At 36.7% G+C, this 27849-nt stretch overlaps 1 protein-coding gene across 1 annotated transcript; it reads left to right on the top strand.

The window, feature by feature from the left end:
- Positions 1–466: 466 nt before the first annotated feature.
- Positions 467–27583, top strand: LOC126771463 (protein croquemort-like). The gene is made up of 11 exons (XM_050491358.1): positions 467–509; positions 11418–11551; positions 12726–12905; positions 15273–15398; positions 18724–18933; positions 19126–19334; positions 19796–19904; positions 20349–20509; positions 20736–20840; positions 25379–25526; positions 25979–27583. Exons 2-11 carry the CDS (start codon positions 11438–11440, stop codon positions 26135–26137), a joined length of 1521 nt encoding a protein of 506 aa, XP_050347315.1. The 5' UTR covers positions 467–509; positions 11418–11437; the 3' UTR covers positions 26138–27583.
- The last annotated feature ends 266 nt before the right edge of the window (positions 27584–27849 follow it).

A 27849-nucleotide genomic window follows, 5' to 3' on the forward strand; every position in this document is an offset into this window, starting at 1 on the left:
GTGCCCGCCACCTTCTTAAGGTCGTCGGTCCACCTGGCTGGAGGGCGCCCTACGCTGCGCTTATATTACCTTATAGTAATAGATTATTCCAACTTTGTAGAAGTTTGTAAATTTAATAATGTTACATCTATTACCGTTATAGATAATATGAAAGAAATATTTTCGAGACATGGTATTCCTACCGTGTTGATAACTGACAATGGCACGCAGTATTGTTGTAGAGAATTTAAAAAGCTTGTAATATTGTAAATCATTTTCATGAGCTCCTTGACAACTGACTTTATTTCTTTATCACCAGCCAGTTATATACTCAACTATAATGTGTCTTCTATAAAAAAACAAAAACGTTTTAATCATCGCTACATCGCTACGAGAAATATAATGATTACATTCGGCAAAAATTTACATAATCTTTCAAGGATGTCAATAGCGCAGCGTATCCATTTATATATATACTTTGATACAAAGTAAACGTGCTTCGTGATCGAAATATACATTAAACAAATACGGTATGTACTTTTCAGTAAACTATTTATTAAATTAATATTTTTTTTTTTGTTTAAATAGTAATTTATATGCGGCGAGATGGCCTAGTGGTTAGAACGTGTGAATCTTAAACAAGCATCACTGAATTTTCATGTGCTTATTTTATGTTTATAATTCATTTCGTGCTTGGCGGTGAAGGAAAACATCGTGAGGAAACCTGCATGTGTCTAATTTCATTGAAATTATGTCACGTGTGTATTCTACCAACCCGCATTGGAGCGGCGTGGTGGAATAAGCTCTAAACCTTCTCCTCAATCCTTTTGAGGAGAAGGTTTAGAGAGAGGAGGTCTTAGCCCAGCAGTGGGACATTAACAGGCTGTTAATGGTAATTATTATTCATATAATTTAATTAACCATAAAAGAAATTAGCTAATGTTGATCAAATCAAATGAGTCTGGAAGTCGGAAGTGTGCACTTCCGTGATTTGGAAAGCTTAACTAGCTGGACAATAATAGCTGGATAGTAAAAAATGTTTTAACCCTCACATACATATATGCATACGTATACACGGAAAAATATTTAATTTTTTATATGTGCATATCAATATAACTAAAATTAAAAAAACATACTTATAAAGTAATCAAAGACACGATTTACGATTGAAAAGTTTTAACGCTTAAGCCAATTAATGATAAACGCGTAAACTTAAACAACAGTTTTATAATATTTCAGTATACACAACATTTTTATTTTGATTTTCGTGGGATATTAGTATTTTTTGAGTTTTACCGCACCCTTGTCTTAGGCAACATACAATTGGCCATGAGAAAAATATCACTACCATAAATATATTTTGACATAGTTGAATGTCTTTCCCTGTGCTTTATTTATTATACTGCAAACGATACTTTCACAGGAAAACATACATCTGTTTTTTTTTAAAAAAAATACTACTCTCAACTAACCGACTAAGTATAAATTCAACATAACCTATGTGCTTGACGGACTATAAACTTTCACTTACAAAGCTATTTACAAACCGAAAACCAACACTTATGTATGTATGAGTATTTTCAAACAACCTTTTTTTAACGCTGGATAAACGCGTTACACGTTTCCCCCGTTCCCGTTTTTATCAAATAAATGTTCGATCTGATTCTTTAAATTGACATAACTTTATTATTCATAAACCTATTGAAATAAAACAAACACTAAACAGAAAACCTGACAAACAGACAAAAATTCTAACAATCATTGTTTTGGGTTCTATTGCGTTAATAAAGACCCTCAATAATAGTTTTACCCAAATATCTTCTTTTATAGATATAATGAATTATAAACAATTAAACCTGGAGGTTCTGTAACAGTTGCACCCATGACGGAAGTGCAAGTCAACCTTAAGTTTAAAGAGCAAGCAGCATGTCCAAACCGGTCCCGTGCTAGTGACGAGATAACTTGAGCCGCAGCCGGGATGGCCTCGCGCTGCGGTACGCACTAGCGAGGAGTGTGGGGAGACGAGATTACCTTTGCCCCTTGATGAGAGCTCCGCCGAGCTGCGAGTGGAGCACAGCCCGGTAGAGGCCGCGGATGCGTTATGCCAACAGCCTCTCCGATCCGTGCCGAGAACGGCCATGGCAATGGTTTTAGTTGATAAGAATCCCACATAACCAGGTTCCCCATGGGAGCCGATTACCTTTCTGAAGTTTTCCACTGTTTGAAAAAATGAAGGTCTATTCGCACTGGTGTCCATCGATCTCAACGATCGGTTGAACAGAGAAATAAACAATAATAAACTCAAAAAATTGAACTCCTTTAAACGGGTTTGTAAACATTTTTGAAAGCAATGTTTAGGTTTGTTAAAAAAATGTAGAAATCGGTCTAGAGGAAATCTATTTGACATCTTGATTTATTTGACATCGGAAGAAGAAAATTCAGCATTGTTTAACTTACTAGTCGCCTACCAAATTTTTTAAGTAAGGCCGATAATTCCTTATACATTAACAATTATAATTAATTAAAAATTAAAATACATGACATTTTATACCTCTTCTCTTTATATCTAAATGTATATAAAAAAGTATTATTATTTGATGTGTTGTATCCGTAATGTTTTAAGTTATAGTAATCATAATAAAATACTTTATATATAGCTAGCGATTTACCCGTTACTCCGCTCGCGTCATTCAGAATTGCTAAGTACCAATTGCGATAGCTCTTTCTTCGAAAATGAAAGATATTAGAAACATTCATAGCCCCCCCCCCCCCCCTCTTAGGGTTTGAATATTCAAAGATTCTTCCTTAGTGCTAGCCTACTATCTAAAAGGAACCCGTACACAAATTTTCATGGTGGCACAGTAAATTGGGCAGTGAGTTGATAAGTCCGTCAGTTTGGTAATTATTCTTACCTATGTAGTACCTTAGTTATTATTTTTTAGTTTTTTAAATGTTTTCTATCGCTTATTTTATTCTTTAATTTCCAATTAAAAAACAAAAATCATAATAATTTATTTTCAATACATATGAAATATTCCTAATTCAACAAAACTAAAAAAGATATTATGAATAGTTGGCAAATGGCTGATGATAAATAATTACCACTACCTATAGTCATTGTCCCTGTAAGAAATATTGACCGTTCCTTACATCGCCAATGCGCCACCAACCTTGGGAACTAAGATATTACATCCCTTGTGCCTGTAGTAACACTGGCTTCTTTACCCTTCAAATTGGAACACAAAAAAACTGAGCACGTGTGTTTGTGCAGACAATTATGCACTTCAATTTTACCTGCGCAGTCGGCTAGCCATGGGGCAAATCGATCAAGAAACTTACGTTGCAAAATATAACATTATTTTTATTTAACACTATTAAAATATTCTTTATTTAAGTATTTTGAATGCTGTGCTCCAGGAAGAGTGCATTGAAATTGCGAAATCGGTTTGTACACTTCAGAGTTCACAGCGAAGAGTCACCAACATATAGTATATATAGGATATTGCAAGATATCCTATGACGCGATAACAGTCCTAACGCGCTTCCCGCTTTTGGATATTCTGGGGGATATGGACGCCTCGTGAACCGCCCCGCATTATATGATAAAACTTCTCCTTATTAGTAGTCATGTTGTCAATGCTCCTCAATGAATCTGTTTGAAGGGCCGTAGTCACCTGTGAAACCGTCATAACTCAAGAGACGACGTGTGAGACAAGGATGATAGGACCTTCCCCAGGGAGGAGAGGTTTAAAAAACAAGGAATGAACTTAAGGACGTGGACTTTACGCCATAAGATAAGTTAAATATAAGGCTACCATTAGGTTTGGAATGCAGATTCTACCGAGACAAATCAGCGAGATATTTAATAGTTAGTATTTTTCTTCATTACATCATATCCGGCATGATAATCAACAAACAGTCTACGCTTTTTGTCTCAGTAATTATCTTGTATGTCATTAATACGACATCAAGAGTTGGCTCCCGGTGGAAACGTCTTAACCAATTGAAAATGTTTTTTGTTGCATTATTTTAATCTTAACTTTAACAAAGAATGTGTTATGAGTTGAGTAAAAAACTGTGCTAGGCGCTCCTCTTCTCCTTAAATGGTTTGGAACTTAATCCTTCGTTGCTCAAATAAGAATATTAATATATTTATTTAGGACACAGGTAATAGTGAATGCCTTGTTGGTCTAGTGGCTAGATATAAGCCGCAGAATGAGACGACATTTGTTTATATTTTTATGTCACAAATATACAACATAGTAATATTATCACTCATTGATATGGTATTTAATTACATTCGTTATCAATTTGTTGCAATTTTTTTTATCTATTTTATTTTATTGGTATTCATGCATCTCGTGAAGGTGTTAAAAATACGGCAATAAGGTCAACGTGCGGTACTTTCGATGATAAAATATCAATTGAATTGAATTTGACAACAAAATAATTGTTTAAAAATAACAACTCGATATCTTCGAACATAATTATACTGACAGTAAAATCAATTATTAAAAGTCAAGTCAAAGTCATCATTTAAGTAAATATTGGAGAAATGCAATCTCTTCAAGTTGGAATTATATAACAACTAGTTTCCAACTCCACTAGGTATTTTTCTCTACATATCTTATTATAAGAGCCGAGATGGCCTAGTGGTTAGAACGCGTGAATCTTAACCGCGATGATCGTGGATTCAAACCCGGTCAAGCACCACTGAATATTTGTGTACTTAATCTGTGTTTATAATTCATCTCGTGATTGGCGGTGAAGGAAAACATCGTGAGGAAACCTGCATTTGTAATTTCATTGAAATTCTGCCACATGTGTATTCTACCAACCCGCATTAAAGCAGCGTGATGGAATAAACTACAAACCTTCTTCTCAGAAAAGGGAGAGAAAGCCTTTAGCTCAGCAGTGAGATATTCACAGGCTGTTACTGTATCTTATTATAGATTCTTCAGATTTCTATACTCCTGACAAAAAACACAAAAACAATTTCCTGATAATCGGTTGAATAGTTAAAAGCGTAACATACTTTATAATATTGGTAAGGACCAAAAACCGTGGAGTCATTGTTCGTTGATTTCCACATCGTATATTGAGTTGAGTATGTATTTCATTGCCTTGCCATTTAATTTTGTTTCTTCACAATAAAATATATACTCTGAACCAGTTATAGTTCTTCAATGAAATCCTATAAAATGAGAAACCAAATTTGCTTGTAAGAATCCTCCTTGCGTAAACAATATAGAATATATATATAAACTTCGATTTTGTTTCTTATTTTTTTGACGGATAAAAATTAACCGCTGTTTTCGAAATTACACAAATCGAGAAGGTTATACAAAATAAAATTCCCAAACTTTATTTTGGACCGTTTGTACCGTATTAAATTTCCTTATTAAATACTGACTATGCCTGGCATCGTATAAGTATGAAATTTTGACGTTGATTTTTTGACTTTAATGATACTTCCGGGTAAATAGCTCTCTAACGATGAAAGAATTATTTAAATCAGTTCAATAGTTTCAGTTATCGATTACAATCAAAAAAGTGTTACGCATAACGGATACTTGCCTAAGATCTTTTTTTTTTAATTACTTAATTTATTCTTCTTGTTTAAGTTGTTATTTTTGTATTCAATTTAATGTTTATTTTATATATATATATATGTTTGTTTTTGTATATCAATCAGTCACCTTAATAAATAAAATCATATGCTTATTATGTTTTTAAACTGAGCCTTTTATACATAAAAATGAACATTTATTTTTACTCGTACACCATCGTATCGTTTATTATTTAGTTTAGTTTTATACAGTTTTTATTAACATTTACGTATGAGTAAGTTTCTGATCGTTCCTGTCATATCAACGAAGAATTACAAGCTGCTGGCAAGTCGTATCGAATCATTGCTTACGAAACATTACAACTCAATCCGGGAAATAAGTAGTTAATAACAATTAATCTGTATTATAATTATAAAGAAGGCTATTATAATTTTATCGCAAAGATTTTTCTGTCAGAATGAAATGAACGGTTTCATTGTCGTTGGTATTATTATTTCTTTTACCTAAACCATAATTAAATAAGTTTACTCAATAATTAATTATGTAATTATTTCTAGTTTATAACTCAATATAATACAACTCAAACGAAATGATAGGACATATATTTTAAAAGAAATCAAAGATCTGATTTTAAATACGCAGAGTATTTACTATACTTAAATTGTGAATTATTCAAGTGTGGATGGACAAATTTAATAACTAAGCAATAGTTAAATTGTTCACTTAAGAAGATTCGATGCATTTTAATAAAAGGTATATTGTACCTTTACATTTTTGACAAAGCAAAGAACTATTCCGGATTTTTAACAAGTTAAGACAAAACAGCCAAAATAACCAGTATATAAGCGAACACTAGAATTATTTATTAAACATTACAATAACGGGAATCAGCCTTTTTTATGAGAAAAAGGAAATTGTTACAAGGGTAATGACCGGAGCGAAGTCTACATAATATTTTAGTATGCGACCTACTCATTTTAACATTTCCGAACCATTGAATTTAAGGAGGCTGATTTACAATCGTTATATACCATATACTACTACAATAATAGTAATCGCACTAATATCATTAATACGAGAGGTTGTGTGTGTTGTGAATATTTCTTACTTCTTCACGCTTTACAGTACCAGTAATAGCCTGTGCATGTTTGTCTGTAAAAGTAAAAAAAAAAATTGTATTTAATCTACCTCCTATTTAAAATGGGTGTCTGCACCCAGTAATACAAGTATCCAAACTAGTATACTATTACAAACAAAACTAACATTTTGAAATGAATAAAGCTTTTATGTTTTTTTTTTTCGAAAATTTGATTCACTCACGGCGCAGGCTCAGAATTTATAAGGCTTTGGTTGTGCCTGAGGCTAAGGCTTAGCTCTTTGTTTCAATTATTTACATAATGAGTAACAACTTTTATTTAGAAATTCTATATAAAAATTGTCTTAATATATATATCTTAATCTCTATTTATCTCTATTGGTCTATTGAAACACAGAATCTAACTTTTATATGAACCAGAAAAGTGTCAGAAATCATTAATGTTTGAAAACATGACGAAAAGTCTTTTAACTAACTGGTTATGCAGTTATCATAATTCTCATGCACTTAACATATTTACGGAGTTGGCGCTGTGTGTGTGTGGAGTTTGGCAGACTTACTTGATACCTACGCTCCTTGGAAAGTCCTAATGGTGCCTGTCCTTTGGCTTTTGTATTTATTGTATTTAACCCCCACATAAAAAAAACTTTTGATAACTTTAACTTGCTGGTTTATAACTAGGTACATACCAAATCCAGGTTCTCGATTTAGGAAGTCATCTCAGTTTTTTGTCTTTGCAGTGTCACCGAACAGAAATTCATGACCTAACAAATTTAACCTTTAATCTTGTGCCATCTCAAATGACCATTCTGGGAATCTATGAGATCGCACCACGGCTCAGGGCGTAGCCGGTAAGGTGGAGAGCGCTTATTAGCGTTTGACTCTTGTCACGTCTATGCGTGTAACGGTGTATATATGAACTGGTGGTAATGGTGACCCTACGAAGGGGACGTTAGCTACACTTATCCAATATTCGTTATTTCGTAATCGTTGTAGGGCCCCTCTAAACACTGTTCTATTGAACGCCATGTAAGCGTGATTCAGAAAATGTCACAACATATACCAAATGTACCAAAAGAAAAAGTGGTCGTGGTATATTGACGTATTTATTTCAATGGCACTCATCACATCAGGGGGGTCTGAAAACTTCTATGCGTTGAGACTGCAACAAAGCTTGATTGACTAAATGCGAATTAGCATTTACTCCGAAATACTACTGGTATATTCTCCTCAAACAGTCATTGGACTTAGAATTGAGCCAATTCTAAGCCTTAGTCCTAATGATCTGTAGCCTTACCAGCTAGCTCTTAGGCGAAAGAGGTGGTCTACAATGATTCGAGTGCCGTTGTTATCTTCGTAAAAGCTCGTCAAGGTAGGTACCACCCACTCATCAGATATTCTACAGCTAAACAACAGTACTTGGTATTGTTGTGTTCCGGTTTGATGTGTGAGTGATCCAGTGTAATTACAGGCACGAGGGACATAACACCTTAGTTCTCAAGGTTGTCACAAACAGTGCCAATGTCTATGGGCGTTCATATGCTCGTCCGCTTACCTATAATGTGATGACAACAATTAAAAATCTTGTCGCTTCATCATATGATGCTTTAATAAATAATAATTATATAAAAAATATGAATAGAATCGATTTTAATTCTAGTAAGGTAAGTTATGAGTAATCAGTTCTCATTATGCAATTTATATCTACTTAAATACATTTAATATATAAGTATTCACATAATACAAAATTATTAATGTTTGTCTAATTGCCATTGCATACATGTTTGTATGTGTTTATTCTGTTATTTTGTGTGTGTGTCTATTCATTACATATTAGTATGGCTGTGTGTTTGTTAATACTAATGTATGGATAATTTATTATTATATGTTACAAGCTAATGCCTTTTTTGTATTATTATTATAAAGTATTACGTACATTTATAAATTCTGAAATCATATTTCGTTTATCATCGTTTATAAAAGTGAATTAAACATAATAAACTCGCACATGCAAACGTAACTGTGTATATAATATATAAATAATAATTAAATATTCGAATAACATGAAAATATTTAATAATAAACATAAATAAATTCGGAACGAGATAATATCAAAATTATCGTGATAATAACGATAAAAATGGAATAGCTTATCGAATATCGTACGATATCGTACGCTATCGTTATCTGTATCACTCTTTATTCGAAACGGCCGAAACATGGATTTTTCATACTTGACTCACTAATACGGACAGACTAATTTAAAATATTACTATTATATTAGTACTGGTGGTAGGGCTTTGTGCAAGCTCGTCTGGGTAGGTACCACCCACTCATCAGATATTCTACCGCAAAACAGCAATACTTGATATTGTTGTGTTCCGGTTTGAAGGGTGAGTGAGCCAGTGTAATTACAGGCACAAGGGACATAAAATCTTAGTTCCCAAGGTTGGTGGCGCATTGGCTATAAGCGATGGTTGACATTTCTTAGAATGTCAATGTCTAAGGGCGTTTGGTGACCACTTACCATCAGGTGGCCCATATGCTCGTCCACCTTCCTATTCTATAAAAAAAAAAAAAAATATTAATCTATTGTAGATAATACGTACTTTGTAAAAACCAAAAGCTTGTCACTTATGTTAATCTTATATTTAGATAAAAATCGAAACTCGAACTTTATATTTATTATATGAATATATAATATGAATTTATATATAAGTTCGGATTGTACCAAGGAGAACCGGCAAAAACTCGGTAGTTATTTCATTTATCAAATACCTACAATAAAAAAAAATCTGAGGTGACCTAATGGTCAGAACGCGTGAATCTTAACCGATGATCGTGAGTTCAAACCCCGGCAAGCACCACAGAATTTTCATGTGCTTAATTTGTGTTTATAATTCATCTCGTGTTTGACGGTGAAGGAAGCATCGTGAGGGAACCTGCATGTGTCTTCTTTCTGTTACATTTGATGATGACAATTCTGTCACGTATGTATTCTACCAACCCGCATTGGACTAGCATAGTGGAATAAGCTCCAAACCTTCTCAAAAGGGAGAGCAGGCCTTAGCCCAGCAGTGGGACATTAACAGGCTGTTATATCCTATACAAAAATCAACTAATATTAACTCTTATCGTCTATATGATCTTGATAGAACAATTTGTATTATCTATTAATATATTATTGATATTTGCTTTAAAAATAATTCACCTTTAAATGTAAATAAAAGAAAGAAATGAATACTAACGAAAAGGTTTTCTTATAAAATCTAAAAACACCAAAACATTGCTTATGTTATTTAACTAATCCAATTCCAATTCTATATTCTGGTTATAATGGTACTTTTCAGTACACGATGATGATGATGATGAAGGCTATACGATAAAAATGAAACAAGATGATATTGAGTTTTGGATAGCAATCAACAGCCGATCGATAAAAACATATCGTTTCGGTTAGTAATCTGAAAATGTTTTTATCTGATAGCAATATTCCAATATAAGGCTTGATGTACATGATATAATGTCCGAGGTCAAATGTTATATTCATGTATTGACTAAAAATACGGATCGTACTGGTTTACCGTTATCACAATTGAAAGGAATTATGGCAATTTTATGTCAGTAGATTTTCTTTTCAATTACATATCCAAGTATTTTTGTGTAAACATTCAAGAGGATGAAGGACGAATGAGACTTCTATCATAGTAATTATAACTTACAGGGACAAGAAATTTTACTGGTGGTAGGGCTTTGTGCAAGCTCGTCTGGGTAGGTACCACCCACTCATCAGATATTCTACCGCAAAACAGCAATACTTGATATTGTTGTGTTCCGATTTGAAGGGTGAGTGAGCCAGTGTAATTACAGGCACAAGGGACATAAAATCTTAGTTCCCAAGGTTGGTGGCGCATTGGCTATAAGCGATGGTTGACATTTCTTACAATGCCAATGTCTAAGGGCGTTTGGTGACCACTTACCATCAGGTGGCCCATATGCTCGTCCACCTTCCTATTCTATAAAAAAAAAAAAAGAAATATATCAAAATGAAAGCCACAACTATCATAATATACGCAAATATATTAATCCCAATATTACGTGGATACATTTCAACATTTCACTATTCTAATTTATTTATTTTTAATTATAAAGAACATTAACTTATTAGCCAATTATTTATACTAATTATCTCATTTTTAATACTATTTATGTTTTATATAAATTTAATATCTTAGAAGCTACTCGCATTGACTGTGTAAAAAAACTTAAAAATGGCTTTTTATTGCCGCATGATAATACGGACTTTTAAAGATACCGCCTTTTAATAGATCCGAAGGGTCCTTTTTACATATATAATCGTGTTTAAGATTTGAATATGTATTCGTAATTACATTTAGTTTACACTACTAATGAAGCTATTTACCCTATAAACGATAGAACAACATTATACTTAACATGCTTAAAAAAAATGTAATGAAAAATAGCAACGACAGTCGCGCCGCTAGTCAGAAAACTTCCTACGCCCAAAATATTGTACGTTAAAATATCAGTTACGGAAATACGAAGTATGTGTAAACTCGTGTTATAACATTATAGGACAGAAACCATATGTTAGTAAATTTTAATGATTTTTTTTTCTTGGCTGTTTAGAGGAGTTCGTTAGCATAAGAAATTTTCCAAAAAAAATCATTCCTTTAAAAAAATACTGTGTAACATTACCGTTGATATTCGTGTATGCATTATAGTAATTTGTGTGTGTGTGTGCATTATAGTGACATTTTTATGAAGAATTATGGTGATCAGTAAGAAGAGTGAGTGGTGGATAGGATGTGGTATGGGGCTCGTGGGTATTGGGCTGCTCTTCAGCACGACTTGGTCATCGATTTTCCACGCAAAAATAAAACACGTGAGTACTTTAAGATTATTATTAATGTATACCTTTGCATAATATTGTAATTCTGAACAAAACATTGCCCGCGAAATATAATTTCTTCTTGAGGTGTTTGATTCAGTGCAAACAGATAAATACCATATTTTTTAATATGGTAATTACTTGATAGGGCTTTGTAATGTGTGTTGGTGGGGTTGGGGGCCAACCCACCACATAATCTACAGCAATAATGTAATTGTATCTAATCTAAGTATTGCTGTTTGGCGGGTAAATGAGCCATTACTATTTAACAGTAAAATATCTGAAGAGGGGTTGGTACCTTCCCAGACGGGCTTGCATGAAGCCCTACCCGCTAGTAAAACTCCAAGCTTTTCCCTCAACAGTAGGAAGAACTTTTCTTGTCTTTTGTAGTGGGATGTTTATAAGCTAATAATTATTGGTGGATATTAATTGCATTCGCGCAAACTAACGGCGAATAGTATTATATAAAAACGTACGATTCATAACCGTTAATTATCATAATTATTGTATCGTAATGTAATTATTTAAACAATTAAACATGACACTTTATAATAAGATTTATCGGGAACTGTTTCTGTTAATAACGAAATTATAAAAATTATATAAATAATGTTAATTGCGATTCAATTAGATTTCTCTCGCGTAATCATGTAATTAATGAAATGGTGTTAAGGTTGATATAATACGATTATAATAATTGTTTAATGCAAGTCATTACGTCATATACATCGTCGGTATAACGGTTAACTTATAAGACTGCCTCGTTGGTCTAGTGGCTTGATGTAAGGCCGCAGACCCGGAAGTCCTGGGTTCAATTCCCAGGTCGGGCCATTAAAAAGTTATTGGGTCTTCTGTCAGAAAATTCTCAGTAGCAGCCCGGAGTCTGAAAGTTGGAAGTGTGTACACTCCCGTGCCTCGGAAAGCACGTAAAGCCGTTGGTCCTGCGCCTGAACTCTTTCCGATCGTGTCGGATTGCCGTCCCATCGGATTATGAGAGTGAAGGAATAGAGAGTAAACCTGTGTTTGCGCACACACTTGTGCACTATAATATCTCCTGCGCAGTTGGCTAATCTCTCTTGAGATTGGCCGCCGTGGCCGTAATCGGCCTGGAGGACATTATTATCATTATATTTTATTATTATTCCTACATTTACATTATAATTTACAGATGATGATTCTCAAAAACGGCTCGACCTCATTCGACATCTGGCGCGAGATCCCGATACCGATTTACTTAGAATGTTTTCTCTTCAACATCACAAACGTGGACGAAGTACTCGCGGGGAACAACGTAACGATAAAAGTACAAGAAATGGGTCCGTATGTGTTTAAGGAAATTAATACTAAGGTAAGTTTAAAAGATGAGAGAGAACTATAATACATACATATTAAGATTATAAATACGGAAGCCATATCTTTTCAATTGATTATCATGAAATTTTACAAACACGTTGTTACGTAGCGTGGTAGGTAGTTACTTGCCTTTCACGCCGAAGGCTGTGGCTTCGATTCCCACCCAGGGCAGACATTTGTGTGCATGAACATATCTGTTTGTCTTGAGTCTGGGTGTAATTATCTATATATAAGTATGTATTTACAAAAGAAAAGTAGTATATGTAGTATATCAGTTGTCTGGTTTCCATAGCACAAGCTTTGTACAAGCTTAATTTGGGATCAGATGGCCATGTATGAAAAATGTCCCAGTATATTATTATTATTACCTACCCCACCTCCTCTCCCCTCACAGGCGGACAAGAAATAGTAATACTTAAATTTAATTAAATAAATTATATTATAAAGTCTGTAGAACTATTCTGTACGAAGAAACTCCAAACTCAGGAATCGTCATCTTGGAATGTCAGAAAGCTATATGCGATATTAACTATTATAATTTAAAGGGTACACGCATTTGTGTCCAGTTTGAGTTTTTTTTTATATTTTCGATAACGTTGACGTCAACTTAGGTATGTATGAAATAATCGGAATTCCATGACACAGCACACGGAATAGCGTATCAACGTAAATGAGTCCACAAGCGCGGGAGTGAGTACATATGTACAGCATTGATATGTATTTGAAAATATCTATAGAAGTCGTAGAAATCGATGCCATGTTATTAAATACTAATACTAGAACATGATTCAAATAAATAACATTACGTAGATTCACAAAAATACCGCGTTATCTATATTTTAACTTATAAAAGGTAAATAGTATGTGTGCTTGAACGCACTAATCTCATTTGGTTATTTTTGTGTTAGATTCTATTCGATATAAATTCAATAACTAACATAGACACCTTGAAAATTTAATTAAAAAAACAAAATAAAAAATGTATTGATTATCTATGAAACATTCGTACAGTATATGTAGTATTGTAATAATAATAATGTCCTCTAGACAGATTTCGGCCACGGCGGCCAATCTCAAGAGAGATTAGCCAACTACACAGGAGATATTATAGTGCACAAGTGTGTGCGCAAACACAGATGCTCTCTCTATTCCCTAACTCTCATAATCAACATATATAATAAGTAACTTAGCACTATATTTAATTGTGAACAAAATTATCGATGAAAAATATATATAACCCCTTTGAATTTCTTTCGCCGGTTTTATCAGAGCTGAGTTACTTATATATTTCCGATGCAGTGATTAGGTAAATTTTTGACATTCCATAAGTATAACGTTCATATATACTATTCTATGGTATTCATTACTGCTTGCTGAAAAAACACCCTTTTGAAGTGAAGCGAAGCTATCGTAACTTTGGATGTATAAAGTGGATCAAGTGGAATAATGTTGTATTATAAGGATATAGTGCATAGCATTGCAGGGCTATTCGCAAATCGAATACAATACATAAATATATGGTTTGTTTATATACTCGTTCAGCTATTGGAATATGTTAAAAAAATTGCAAAAATGATCCATTTTGACAAATTTGATTAATATTTGTTTATAAGTTCACCTTGAAACATCAATATTAATGATATTACAAATTACAATACTATGATTTCTTATTAAGTTCCTTTGTCAAATAAAGAACTTATTATTTATTTTGTCTCATACTTAGTATAGTAACTTTGAACATATGACGTCACGTAGAATAAACATAGGCTTGTCCGAATGTCCGAAATTTCTAGAAACATTCGAATTCTTTTTAACTTATCATAATTCGTAACGCTTCTAAGTAAGCCATAGGATTATGTTACCAAGATAATAGTGTAAATGTAACTACGTACTTTCCTATCGATAGTATTGATGTCATTTTGTAAATAACGGTATATTGTTCATGTAAATCCTTTTTTGGAAAGTACGTAAAGCAATTGGGGCTGCGTCTGATCTCGTTCAGTTTCGTTGATTCTCGTTTTGTTCGTATCTTGTTTACAGTTTTACTATTAGTCCTGTTTGAAAATGATGTTTGTGGCTAAAATAGATCAAGAGGACATCACCGTCAATATACGTGGGCACACAAAAAAAATTCAAGTTTTTCTTAATTATCTGATGTTTTAACAAACATTATGTAAAGGTGTAAGCAAATTCTCTACACGTCTTGCAGTCATTACTACATTTTGATTTATATATTGAATTAATTACAACCAAAAGGCTTTAGCATAGCAGATGTACGTTTATGGTATTTTACTTGTTTGTTTTGAAATTAGCATCCGTTCTCCAAATAATTCTATTGTCTAAATAAATATATTTCTTTCAGGTTAATATAAGTTGGAACGAGAACAGCACTGTGACGTTTAGAAATCAAAGGTTCTGGTACTTCCAGCCTGACATGTCGAACGGCAGTCTCTCCGACAATGTCACCAGCATCAACCCAGTAATAGCGGTGAGTAACATATATAGATATATATTTTTAAATGCATATGCTGTTCACGAACGGGATGGCCAGTATTCAGTCTCAACACACTCAAGCAAGAACTCAATTTTAATTCAATTACATTTCCTTCTTCACATAAATGGCGTTATATTTCAAATTATATTATTGATATGTATTTATAATCTTCTTTTAATTGCAAGCATGCAAATATAATAATAAAATTCTAATTACATAAATAAAATAGGTAAGTACAGTAACAGCCCGTTAATGTCCCACTGCTGGGCTAAGGCCTCCTACACATGTGGCATAATTTCAATGAAATTAGACACATGCAGGTTTCCTCACGATGTTTTCCTTCACCGTAAAGCACGAGATGAATTATAAACCCAAATTAAGCACATGAAAATACAGTGGTGCTTGCCCGGGTTTGAACCCACGACCATCGGTTAAGATTCACGCGTTCTAACCACTAGGCCATCTCGGCTTATATAGGAGCCCTGGGATTTGAACCCCGGAGGTCCTGGGTTCAAATCCCAGGTCGGGGCAATAAAAATTTGTTGGGTTTTCCTGTCGAAAATTCTGAATAGCAGCCCGGAGTCTGAAAGTTGGCAGTGTGTACACTCCCATGCCTCTGAAAGCACGTAAAGCCGTTGGTTCTTCGCCTGAACTCTTTCCGGTCGTGTCGGATTGCCGTCCCATCGGATTATGATTGTTAGGGAATAGAGAGTGCACCTGTGTTTGCGCACACACTTGTGCACCATAATATGTACTGCGCAGTTGGCTAATCTTTCTTGAGATTGGTCGCCTTGGCCGAAATCGGTCTGGAGGAGATTATTATTATAAATACTTATAAATTTGAGGCGCCATAGAATATCGTTGATAGTCTGAGTCAAGATGGCCTAGTGTTTAGAACGCGTGAATCTTAACCGATTATCGAAGCACCACTAAATTTTTGATGTGCTTAATCTGTGTTTATAATTCAACTCGTGCTTGACGGTGAAGGAAACATCGTGAGGTAACCTGCATGTGTCCAATTTAATTGAAATTCTGCCACAAGTATATACTACCAGCCCGCATTGGAGAGCGTGGTGGAATAAACTTCAAAGCTTCTCCTCAAAAGGGAGAGGAGGCCTTAGCCCATCGGTGGGACATTAACAGGCTGTTCTGTACTGTTCTGTCCGAGTCACACAATTATATTTTTTAATACATTGAAAACGTGATTTAGGATCAAGCGATGATGAATAATGTAGATACCGTTTTCACTTCTATATGACCTCGGATATGCAATTAACATTTTTTTTTTCAATCAATTTATAATAATTAATCTTATCAATAATAAAATCGGCTTTGAAACCTGCAAATAAATATACATGGAATTATTTAATCTACATTTCAAACAAATTTAATTAAATATTTAAGTGGAGCCGAGATTGGCTTAATGGATAAAACACGTGATCATTAACCGAAGTTTGAAGTTCAAGTCTCGGCACGACAGAGTTTTCATTTCCTTAATATGTGTATCGACGTATAGGCGTATCAGGTGGTCAATGTAAGCGGATGTCCTCACCATCAGACATTATGTGTGGGCGATATGAGGGTACGGGTAACTCTAACTAGCTAACTCAAACGATTTACTAACCACTTAACAAAATTGTAATAACGAGTCGTAAGACAGTTTCTAGACGTGTTGTCTGTACGGCGGCTGGCACTGAAGTGTCGTATCGCCAACTCGCATCGACCCATCTAGACTCCGTCGAAGCGTTATGTAACACTGACAACGCTTGCGGCTCATTGTCAAAACAACTACCGTATTGTTGATGTCACCGACATGTGCTTATAATTCATCTCGTACTTGGCGGTAAAGGTAGCCGTGAACTTGTATATGCATTCCAAATCTGCCATTTTCGAGTGGCGTGGTGTTACTGGTGGTATGTCTTTGTACAAGCTCGTCTGGATAGGTACCACCCACTCATCAGATATTCTACCGCAAAACAGCAGTACTTGGTATTGTTTTGTCTGGTTTGAAGGGTGAGTGAGTCAATGTGATTACAGGCACAAACAACATAACAGCTTAGTTCCCAAGCTTGTTGGCGCATTGGCGATGTAAGCAATGGTTCAGATGGCCCATATGCTCGTCCTACCTATACTATAAAAAAACCTAGCAACGGGACACTAACAGTTGTTATTTAATATTACTTTAAGTTAATTATAAATACCCGCATTTAATATTGTTGCTATTAAATTGCACCAACTAAATAAAACTATCCTGTTTCAATGAAAAAAATGACGTTAATATATCCTTGTATATAAATATATAGGTAACATTAAGAATTTTGTATTAATTCATTTTTATATTAAAAACTACCTAATGCTGTTACAATGCCGTGCGCCATCTATTGTATTCCTGAAAAAAACGTGAAAACTGTGTGTGTGTAAGTGAAATGGCGCGAACCCTTCACGTCAGTGCCAACTTAGCTTACCAGTAATGCTAGTTGCGCATCGAAAACGATCAAGATCAAACACATTAATAAGTTTCATAACATGAAAAAATAGTTGAAGAATTTTTTTGGGCTCGAATCTTATTTCAAGTCCTTTGAAGTTCAAGACTTTGTTTTTAAAGCGATAATTTTCTTATTCTTGATGTGCTTTTACGACATTTTCCAAGATTGTTATGACGTATTTGCCCAGTTTGTGACGCAAAGTCAAACGGATGGCGTTTACTTAACAATTGTCCGTATCGTAGGCTTATATTTGTTTAAGAAACGTATTCTCAGTAAGACTATATATAGTCACTTTATTTATACAACTGGATTTACAAAAGATTATAATATATTTCGTCATTATTTTGAATTTGTTAAATGAGTATTTTTCCATATTGGTGAGGGTGGGTAGCCTACGCTAGGTTGTAGCAAAATTGTACTTCTATATTGCAATATTTTGTACCATTCTTAGGTATAACCAATATTTAAACTAGCTCACCTCACCAGCTACTCTACTAGTCTGTTTGATCTTGGAACATAATACATTATTATTGATATATATATATATATATTTTTTACAAGTTTTATGTAAATGGATATATATTTAATGTGTAAATTCCACAACGGTGCTTAATAAATGTGAGTTGGTGGAAGTCTTCAGCCACCTGTCCATGTTAGGGTCGATTCTATTATGAATCGCCATTATAAGGCTTTATACCACAATCTCCTTGCTCGCTTTTTATGCCCTCTTCATCAGCTACTTCGATCAGTGTCACGCTAGTTATCTCTATACACAATATTACACACATTTATTTTATATATTATTATTATACGAGTATTTTTTATTGTTTTAGACAATAGCATATACGTTGCGCACGGAGAGGGTGATTTTAAAAGTAATGGTGGACATGATTCTGCGCACATACCATAAGAATATATTTCTGAAAGCGAACGTCTCGTCCTGGCTGTTTGACGGCGTCAAAGATCCTATCCTGGATCTCGTCGGACATATCCCTTATCTACCTTACACAATACCATTCGATAGATTCGGATGGTTTTATAAAGTAAGTACTTTTCGTCCTAAGGTCAGCTTAAGTTTATTAGCGATTATCACATTACGAGTAATTACTTTCGCCTCTCCTTTTTCAAATAGAGCTTCATTGAATAAACATTTCAATAATTAAATAAAAAGTGCCTGAAAAAGTACTGGCAATCCAAAGTACAACCTTATTCCATTTGCAAATTTAACCTTACAGCGAAATGGTTCAATAGAAGCGGATGGTCTATTCGTCACGAACACTGGAGCTGCAGATTTCAGAGAACTTGGCAAAATCGAGCGATGGCAACAAACCAATAGAACTGTCTACAGAGACCAGTGTGGAGAGCTCAAGGGGACCACTGGGGAACTCTGGGCGCTAGAACACGAACAGCCAGAGATACAGATCTACGCTGCTGACCTTTGCACGTAAGATATATACGTATAAAAACCTATATTTTGAAGTAATTAGATATAAAAAAATATTATATCGCATCAGTATGTAAATTCTTCTACAAAAATCACTTAAAACTAAGTAATCGATCCACTCCTTCAAACATATATATGATTATTATGTCTTACACGCTTATGTAGATATTTGAGATCTAAAAATGTCTCAATCAAATTTTTCGTGGGTCTGTCACTATTCGGTTAAAAAGATTTTTTTTTCTCCGACTACATTGACAGAATAAGCTGTAATTCAACATGCATCTGTATAGATCATGTCCATCATAAAACTATAAATAATTCAATTAGAAGGTACCATCTATAAGGGATTACCAGTTTTAGATAATGCTAATTTGTGTCTCCACTTTTACCTTAAAATAACCCATATTCTAAAACACTCTTAGGTACATCGTGCGTAAGTCATTCACGTCTTATTATTACAGACATATGTCTTTAGCTTATTCTGGACCGGTGGTGAAGCAAGGCTTGCCGGGCGTGGAATTTGCAGCCAACGACTCACTATTTGATAACGGATACAAATACCCAAGTATGGTGAGTTTTGTTACAAAAAGAAATATATATAAATATATTTTAATTTATTTAAGTGGTTAACAAGACCAGCAAGTCTGATAGTCTAATGTTTATGTCTAATTCACTGGTGGTAGGGCTTTGTGCAAGTTCGTTTGGGTAGGTACCACCTACTCATCAGATATTCTACCACAAAACAGCAGTACTTAATATTGCTGTGTTCCAGTTTAAAGGGTGAGTGTGCCAGTGTAATTACAGGCACAAGGGAAATGACATCTTGGATCCCAAGGTTGGTTGGCGCATTGACGATGACGATGTAAGCGATGTTTAATATTTCTTACAATGCCAATTTCTATGGGCGTTGGTGACCACTTACCATTAGGTGGCCAATTTGCCCGTCCGCCAACCTATTGTATATATAAAAAGTCTATTACTCAAAGAAATTATCGTAATATTTCCGCTTACCAGGCATGCTATTGTGATGAAGTTCGAGATGAAAACTGCATGCCTGCTGGAGCTTTGAATGTGTCCGCTTGCAAATATGGAGCCCCAGCCTTCGTGTCTCGGCCACACTTTCTAGGCATGGACCCGTACTACCCCAGCAAGATCGAGGGGCTGAAACCGACTGAGTAAGTATACCAGATGAAGGCTTGGACTTTATTTTACCAAGCTTCTCAATGACAATGTGTGGATATTTATGTATCAGATTTTTATCCGACACATGCATGTTCCTCGCTATGTTTTCCTTCAGCACCGAGAATGTGCTGCATTATAAACGCGAATTAAGCACATTGTATACGTACTTGAATTAGTAAATTATTTTAAGCATATTCTTAAATATATACTAATTAACAGGAAGCACAATTTCAAAATGGCGATAGAACCAGTGACTGGCATGCCCCTGGCTATATCGGCGCAGCTACAAGCCAATGCTCTTGTCAGACACATACCGGGTATCAGGTTCGTTCAAAACTTTCATTACTTAATAATTCTGCCATTATTTTTTTAAATCTTACCTAATTTTATTAGGCTAAGGCCGAAATACAGGTGGTACATTAACAAGTTTTGAAACAAAATATTTGCAAGAAAAAGAATGACTTTTAAAGGCTTTTTTTATTTCGCATCTTAATAAGATAACAATTAGATAATGCAATCCAGCCCAGTCCAACTGCACCAGCACCACTGCACTTTGTTCGATATAGTTTTTCAGGTGGTAGGATGTTAAACATCCACCTGGCTTGTTACCACCGTACGCATGGTGAAAAACTCGTGAAGTGGCTTGCAGCCGCGTTTCGAGGTCAGCCAGCGTACAGCCAGTGCCCGAGCGAGTATTGCCGCGATGGGTGTTGGTCCAATGGAGACGGCTGTTGAACCAATGCCGGGGGAAACTGTATTGACCTGCCGGACAGGGAGACCCGAAGAAACGGCTGTTCCGCTGGCCGCCCGTGGCATAGACCAGGGGCCCGAGCGTGCCTAACCAGCTCGCGAGGCTGCCCCACCAGGCCACGCATAATCTCGGGGTGGACCGTCGTGCCGGTTGGTGACCGGAAGGTGAGGTCCCGGCGGCTACTTCCGGGGGGATTCGGGGGCCATTCCGTCCGGTGGGTCAGTGTATTTTTCCTTTTGGCAACCACTTGGGGAAACACGCCTCCACACTTTGCCCATCCCTATCGTGGCAATACGTCGCTCGCTTCACGTCTCTTTTCCATTCTTTTTTTCCCAAATGGTAGCGCAACAAAACAGAAATAATGGTCGTACAGCGGTGCACACCCCCACCATACCCCTGCTGTTTGAGGTCGAGTTCTCTAACATCCGTGGACTCCACGCTAACCTCAACGCTGTCCACCACCATCTCGAGACAGCACGGCCAGCAATGTTGTTTCTCACCGAGACGTAAATACTCCGCCCTGCCAATACCAGCTACCTTAATTATCCCGGCTACACGCTTGAAGAATCCTTCAAAGCCGTAGTATGCTTTTTCGTCAGGACGGATGTTTGCTGTCACCGACTGCGCTGCTTGGAGGACCCCTCCTTCTCCATGTTGGTGGTACGTGTGGACCTGGTTCGTCAGAGTCGAGTCTACGTGTGCCTCTACAGATCCCACAATGGTGACTTGGAGACAAGCCGATTATTTGACCATCTTAGTCGGGTGGCAGATGCTGCGCAAGAGCAATTTCCTAACGCGGAATTGGTGTTTTTGGGGGATTTTAATGCTCACCACGAATCATGGTTGAAATTCCTCAAAACTGATCATGCTGGAAGGACTGCTCATGCTTTTGCTCTCAGACATGACTTGACCCAACTGGTTGATCAGCCCACCAGGATCCCAGACATTGATGGGCAAGCACCTTTTCTACTGGACCTTCTGCTGACTTCTCACCCGGTGGAATATCAGGTTGTGGTTCAGGCTCCTCTTGGTTTTTCGGATCACAGCCTTATATCTACCAGAGTGCCACAGGCCAAGCTGCCGCCACTAGCGGTATGCAAACGTCGCGTTTGGCACTATAAGTCGGCAGATTGGGACGGTATGCGCGTTTACTATGCGTCGGTCCCTTGGAAGGAACGTGGCTTCAGTGGGAATGACCCGACAGCTGGTGCCGCTGCTGTTGCTGACGAGATCATGCTGGGAATGTAATACTACATTCCTAGCTCAGAATCTCGTCAGTAGTAGGGTACGCGTAACCGTTGGTTCACTCGTGAATGTACCGATGCTGTATCATCTAAGCAGGCGGCATATCGCAAGTGGATCAACGGCTGCATTAGCGCGGCATCTAACATTGACTCACTGAAAGCAAACTACAATAAAAATTCCAAGTCCTGTAGGAAGGCATACACGAGAGCGGATGCACAGCGCATTGTACAGATTGGTCATGACCTTGTTTCGCATCCTAGGGGCTCCCGTAGCTTCTGGCGTCTGACCAAGTCTGTGCAAAACAATTTCTGCCAACCTTCGCTGCCACCGCTCAGAAATCCGCACGGATCGCTAGCTCACAGTCAGCAAGAGCAAGCTGATCTCCTGGCTAAACCCTTTGCCGATAATTCCGTCACCGATGATTGTAGTGCGCTGCCACCTACAATGCCTTCATGTGGCCATACGATGCTTGACATCAAAATCAGACAACGTGATGTGCGTGCGGAGCTGCAATCACTTGATGTACGGAAAGCTAGCGGTCTCGATGGAATACCAGCCATAGTACTGAAGAAGTGCGCAGCGGAGCTGTCTCCTATGTTAACGCGCCTGTTCTAACTTTCTCTCTCTTTGGGATGTGTGCCGAAGGCTTGGAGAAGAGCTTTTTTTTTATAGAATAGGAAAGTGGACGAGCATATGGGCCACCTGATGGTAAGTGGTCACCAAACGCCCTTAGACATTGGCATTGTAAGAAATGTCAACCATCACTTATAGCCAATGCGCCACCAACCTTGGGAACTAAGATTTTATGTCCCTTGTGCCTGTAATTACACTGGCTCACTCACCCTTCAAACCGGAACACAACAATATCAAGTACTGCTGTTTTGCGGTAGAATATTTGATGAGTGGGTGGTACCTACCCAGACGAGCTTGCACAAAGCCTTACCACCAGTAAAATGCTAATGTACAAGCGGTTCCCAAAAAAGGGGATCGGTCTGACCCGGCAAATTATCGGCCAATAGCTATCACCTCAGTACTTTGTAAGGTGATGGAACGGATTTTAAACAACCAACTGATCCATTACCTAGAAGATCACTGTTTAATTAATGATCGTCAGTACGGGTTTCGACCAAAACGGTCCACAGGTGATCTTCTAGCGTACGTAACACACCTCTGGGGTGAAGCTATCGACAAGCATGGAGAATCGTTGGCTGTCAGCCTCGATATCTCCAAGGCTTTCGACAGGGTCTGGCACAGAAGTCTTCTCTCCAAGCTGCCGGCATATGGTCTGCCTGCTCAGCTATGCACCTGGATTGCCAGCTTCCTACACAAGCGTAGCCTTCGTGTTTTAGTTGATGGTTGCGCTTCACAATTCTATGTAGTGAATGCTGGGGTCCCCCAGGGATCTGTGCTATCTCCCACACTCTTTCTTTTGCATATCAATGATATGCTCTCTCTTGGGAACATACATTGCTATGCAGACGATAGTACAGTGCATGGTGGATACCACGGACGCGCAGTGGCTGGGCGAGCGGAAATTGAGGAGAGGCGGAGGGATCTTGTCATTGAACTCGATAGGACGTTAGAGCTCATCGCCAAATGGGGCTCTGATAATCTTGTTGAGTTTAATGCCAAGAAAACACAGGTATGCGCTCTCACGACGAAAAAGTCAACATTTTCCCCTCTTCCCTCCCTCTGTGGTACTCCGCTGGTGATACAAAGCAAAATCGCCATGTTAGGGATTGACGTTCGCTGCGACTTTAGTCCAAGGGATTACATCGAGGCTATTATAAAAACAGCTTCACGGAACCTCGGAGTTCTGAACAAGGTGCGGCGTTTTTTCACGCCACAATAACTGTGCCTGCTATACAAAACACAGGTACGGTATACGGTCTTGCGTGGAATATTGCTCGCACCTTTGGGATGGCTCCGCTAAGTACCTACTTGAGGCCTTGGACCGGTTGCAGCGACGTGCCGTACGCATTATTGGCGACGTAAAGGTCACAAGCACCCTTGAACCTTTACAATTGCGTCGTGAGATAGCAGCACTGAGCGCTTTCTACCGACTGTATCACGGCGAGTGCTCTGAGGAATTATTCTCTCTAATTCCTGCTTCCCCCTTCCTTCTCGTCCACGCGAGCTGGTTCTCGATGTCACCGCCTAACTGTGATATCAATTCCATCGCGAACAAAGAAATTTGGCAACTCCTTTCTTTGTCGCACTTCCAAAAAATTGAATTCCTTACCAGCTCACGTGTTCCCCTCCTCTTACAACCCGGGTTCCTTCAAACGAGGCGTGAAGAGGCATCTTGCGGGCCGGCAAGGCGAAGGCGGCTAGTGCAGAACGTTTTTCCCGTCTGTACTGGCCGTCGTCGCGTTTGGACTCTACTACCACTAACCATCAGGTGGAGTAGAGTCATTTTACCCTCCCGGCGAATATAAAAAAAAAATGTTTTTTTAATAAATAAAACGTGAAAACGCACACATATATGTATTACATAGTAACAGCCTGTGAATGTTTCACTACTGGGCTAAAGTCTCCTCGCCTTTTTTTAAGGAGTAGTGGTAAGTTTATTCCACCGCAGCTCCAATGAGGGTTGGTGGAATACACATGTGGCTTTAAGTGAAATTAAACACATGCAGGTTTCCTCACGATGTTTTCCTTCACCGTCAAGCACAAGTATAATTATAAACACAAGCACATGAAAATTTAGTGATGGTTGCCCAGGCTTGAAGCCATGATCATCGGTTAAGATTTTCGCGATCTAACCACTAGGCCATCTCGGCTTTATTTATAGTACATTATAATTTGGCCTTTATAAGTTTACAACTGCTATAAGGCTTAATGTTAGTATGACATATGCCCGCAGCATCAATAACCAGCTGCCGGACGCGGACACGTTGGTACCGATGTTCTGGTTCCGCGAGGATATCCAGGTCGACGAGCGCTACGCCAACTTCGCGGCGCTCGCGCTCGGTGTGAGGTACTGGTTCCCGTACGGCTGCTACTTTTTTATAGTAAGTAAATATATTTTCCATATATATTCGTATTTATACTTCGTCTAGTCACTTTAAATATTATGTTAAAAAAATATCAAAACACAATATTATAATTTATCAGTAGATTACAAAAAGCGTGGCGGTCATATTCGTTGATTTTTTGTCGACAATACCATTATTGTCCCATTCCACTGAGAAGAACCGGCCAGAAACTCAGTTGTAGTAATAATAATAGTAGCAGCATTTTTCTCAAAGGATCATAATTAATCAATTAATACGTCCGATATAGAAATGAAAGAAAACGAACTCTCTAATTATTATGTTTTATTTGTAATTGTATTTTAAAATTCTAAAACATTTTGTTAAACATGAATAAGGGAAATAAAATACATTGGTTTGATGCCTTCGTTCATAGATTTAGGACAAAACTTACGCTTACAACGTGATATTTTACTTTATGATCTTTCCAGGTGGTAGGATTATGCCTGATCGTCATTGGCGTGTGCAGAATAAGAAGATATGCGTTAGCGAGGCTAAAGGAAGCCGATATTACAGCGTCGCAGAAGTTTTTAAGTCACGGCGATAAGGAGCACGACTTCGGCTTAAAAACGATAGAAAACAAATTATGATTCTTAATGACATAATTATAAAGACTGTAAGAAAAGTACACAGTTAAGTTTGTGCCATTTGAACATGGGAACCTTATTTTTAATTAGTTTTAAGCTATTAATTATGAAAAATATGTTTGAATGAGTTTTTATATTAAGTGTGTGTACGTGCAGCGTGTACCGTGCGATTGTATGTAGTATATAGATTGTATGTAATTTATTAATTGTATTACGTAGGAAGACTGGTAAGTGGGCTATCTTATAGTAAGTGGTCACCAGCGCCCATAGACATTGGCACTGTAAAAAATATAACCATCCCATGCATCGTCATTGCACCGCCAACAATAACTAAGATATGTCTCTTGTGCCTGGAGTTACGCTGGCCTGGCTGACTCACCCTTAAAACGGAAACACAACTATATAGGTACTAAATATTGCTGTTTTGCGACTTAATTTGTAGTAATTTTTTTTTGTATTAATAATACAATATGTATGTTTATCATTATATATGCACGCAAAAGTGTATGTACTTAATGTTTTTCGGAATAAAAGTATACAACAGCGGAGTTAATTCCATGGTCGCATAAAAAAAAAATACTAATTGGCGGTAGAGTACTTGATCTACGGACAGTGTTGACCACTTACCATCAGGTGGCCCATTTGCCCACATCGGCGGGCTACATCGAGTTTCAAGTTTGACCAAACAGTCGTATATGAACAGCCATAAAATCGATTCCAATAAAAGTACGAGTAAAAGATAAATAAACAATTTTTACATATAAATAATCTGTGGTACTCATTATGGATTCGTGAAAAATGGCGTTTTGAATATCAACGTAGTTGTTACCGTAAAAATCAAGTGGAAATAAGTAGCTTCATAGAATAATAGTGTTATTTTATAAAAGAAAATATAATTCATCATGCATAAGCAGAGCTATTAGTAAATCGCATGGAATATGTAAATCTAAGGTTTGTTTATCTTTTTCTCTTCTGCCACTGGAATAACCTAGCCCCGCTAGCTTAAAATTAAATCTAATTAATGAAGTTTGAGTGAAATAATTTTTTGATGTTTGTAATAATATTTATTACAAGTAGCGTAAATATATTTGTTTTAGTTTTATCCATTTCATGTCTATGGTATAGTTTTGTAAATAGTTTTATAATAGTGATCCTCGTTATCTTATTTGACTTGTTTAGTTTTAAAATGTCCATAGGCTCAATTATTTTCATCGATATGTAAAATACAGACTATTAAATCTTATTTTTAATCTGTGTCATCGATCCTTCGACATTTAATTTGCGATGCGGTTGAAAATAGGCTCGTTGACGTTGACCTCTACCTTCACACTTAAGTTTTTGGGTACACTTTGACCTTAGTGTAGGTCAAAGTTTCGCTAAGTTTTCTTTAGGGCGTGTACACATGTCTACGGTGCGGTAGCGGCGCCGTAGCATTACATGGTGCCCTTGCCGCACCATAGACATGTGTCCACGCCCTTATAGTTTGAATAAACTTATTATCGCTTTGCAATTAACTTAAAATGTCAAGATACAGTAGTGAAACTTATATTTTAATTGTATTAATATATACATGTATTTTTGAACTGACTCCAAAAGATGGGAAGGTTTTCAATTCGTCTATATATGTATATAGATAATATATACGCGCATAAAATATTAATTCTCTTTTGCATTGGCTTCAGAGTAGCTTCAACGTGATCCCATTCAACTTTCAT

Source organism: Nymphalis io, chromosome 10 (assembly GCF_905147045.1).
Source record: "Nymphalis io chromosome 10, ilAglIoxx1.1, whole genome shotgun sequence".
NCBI classification, from domain to species: domain Eukaryota; kingdom Metazoa; phylum Arthropoda; class Insecta; order Lepidoptera; family Nymphalidae; genus Nymphalis; species Nymphalis io.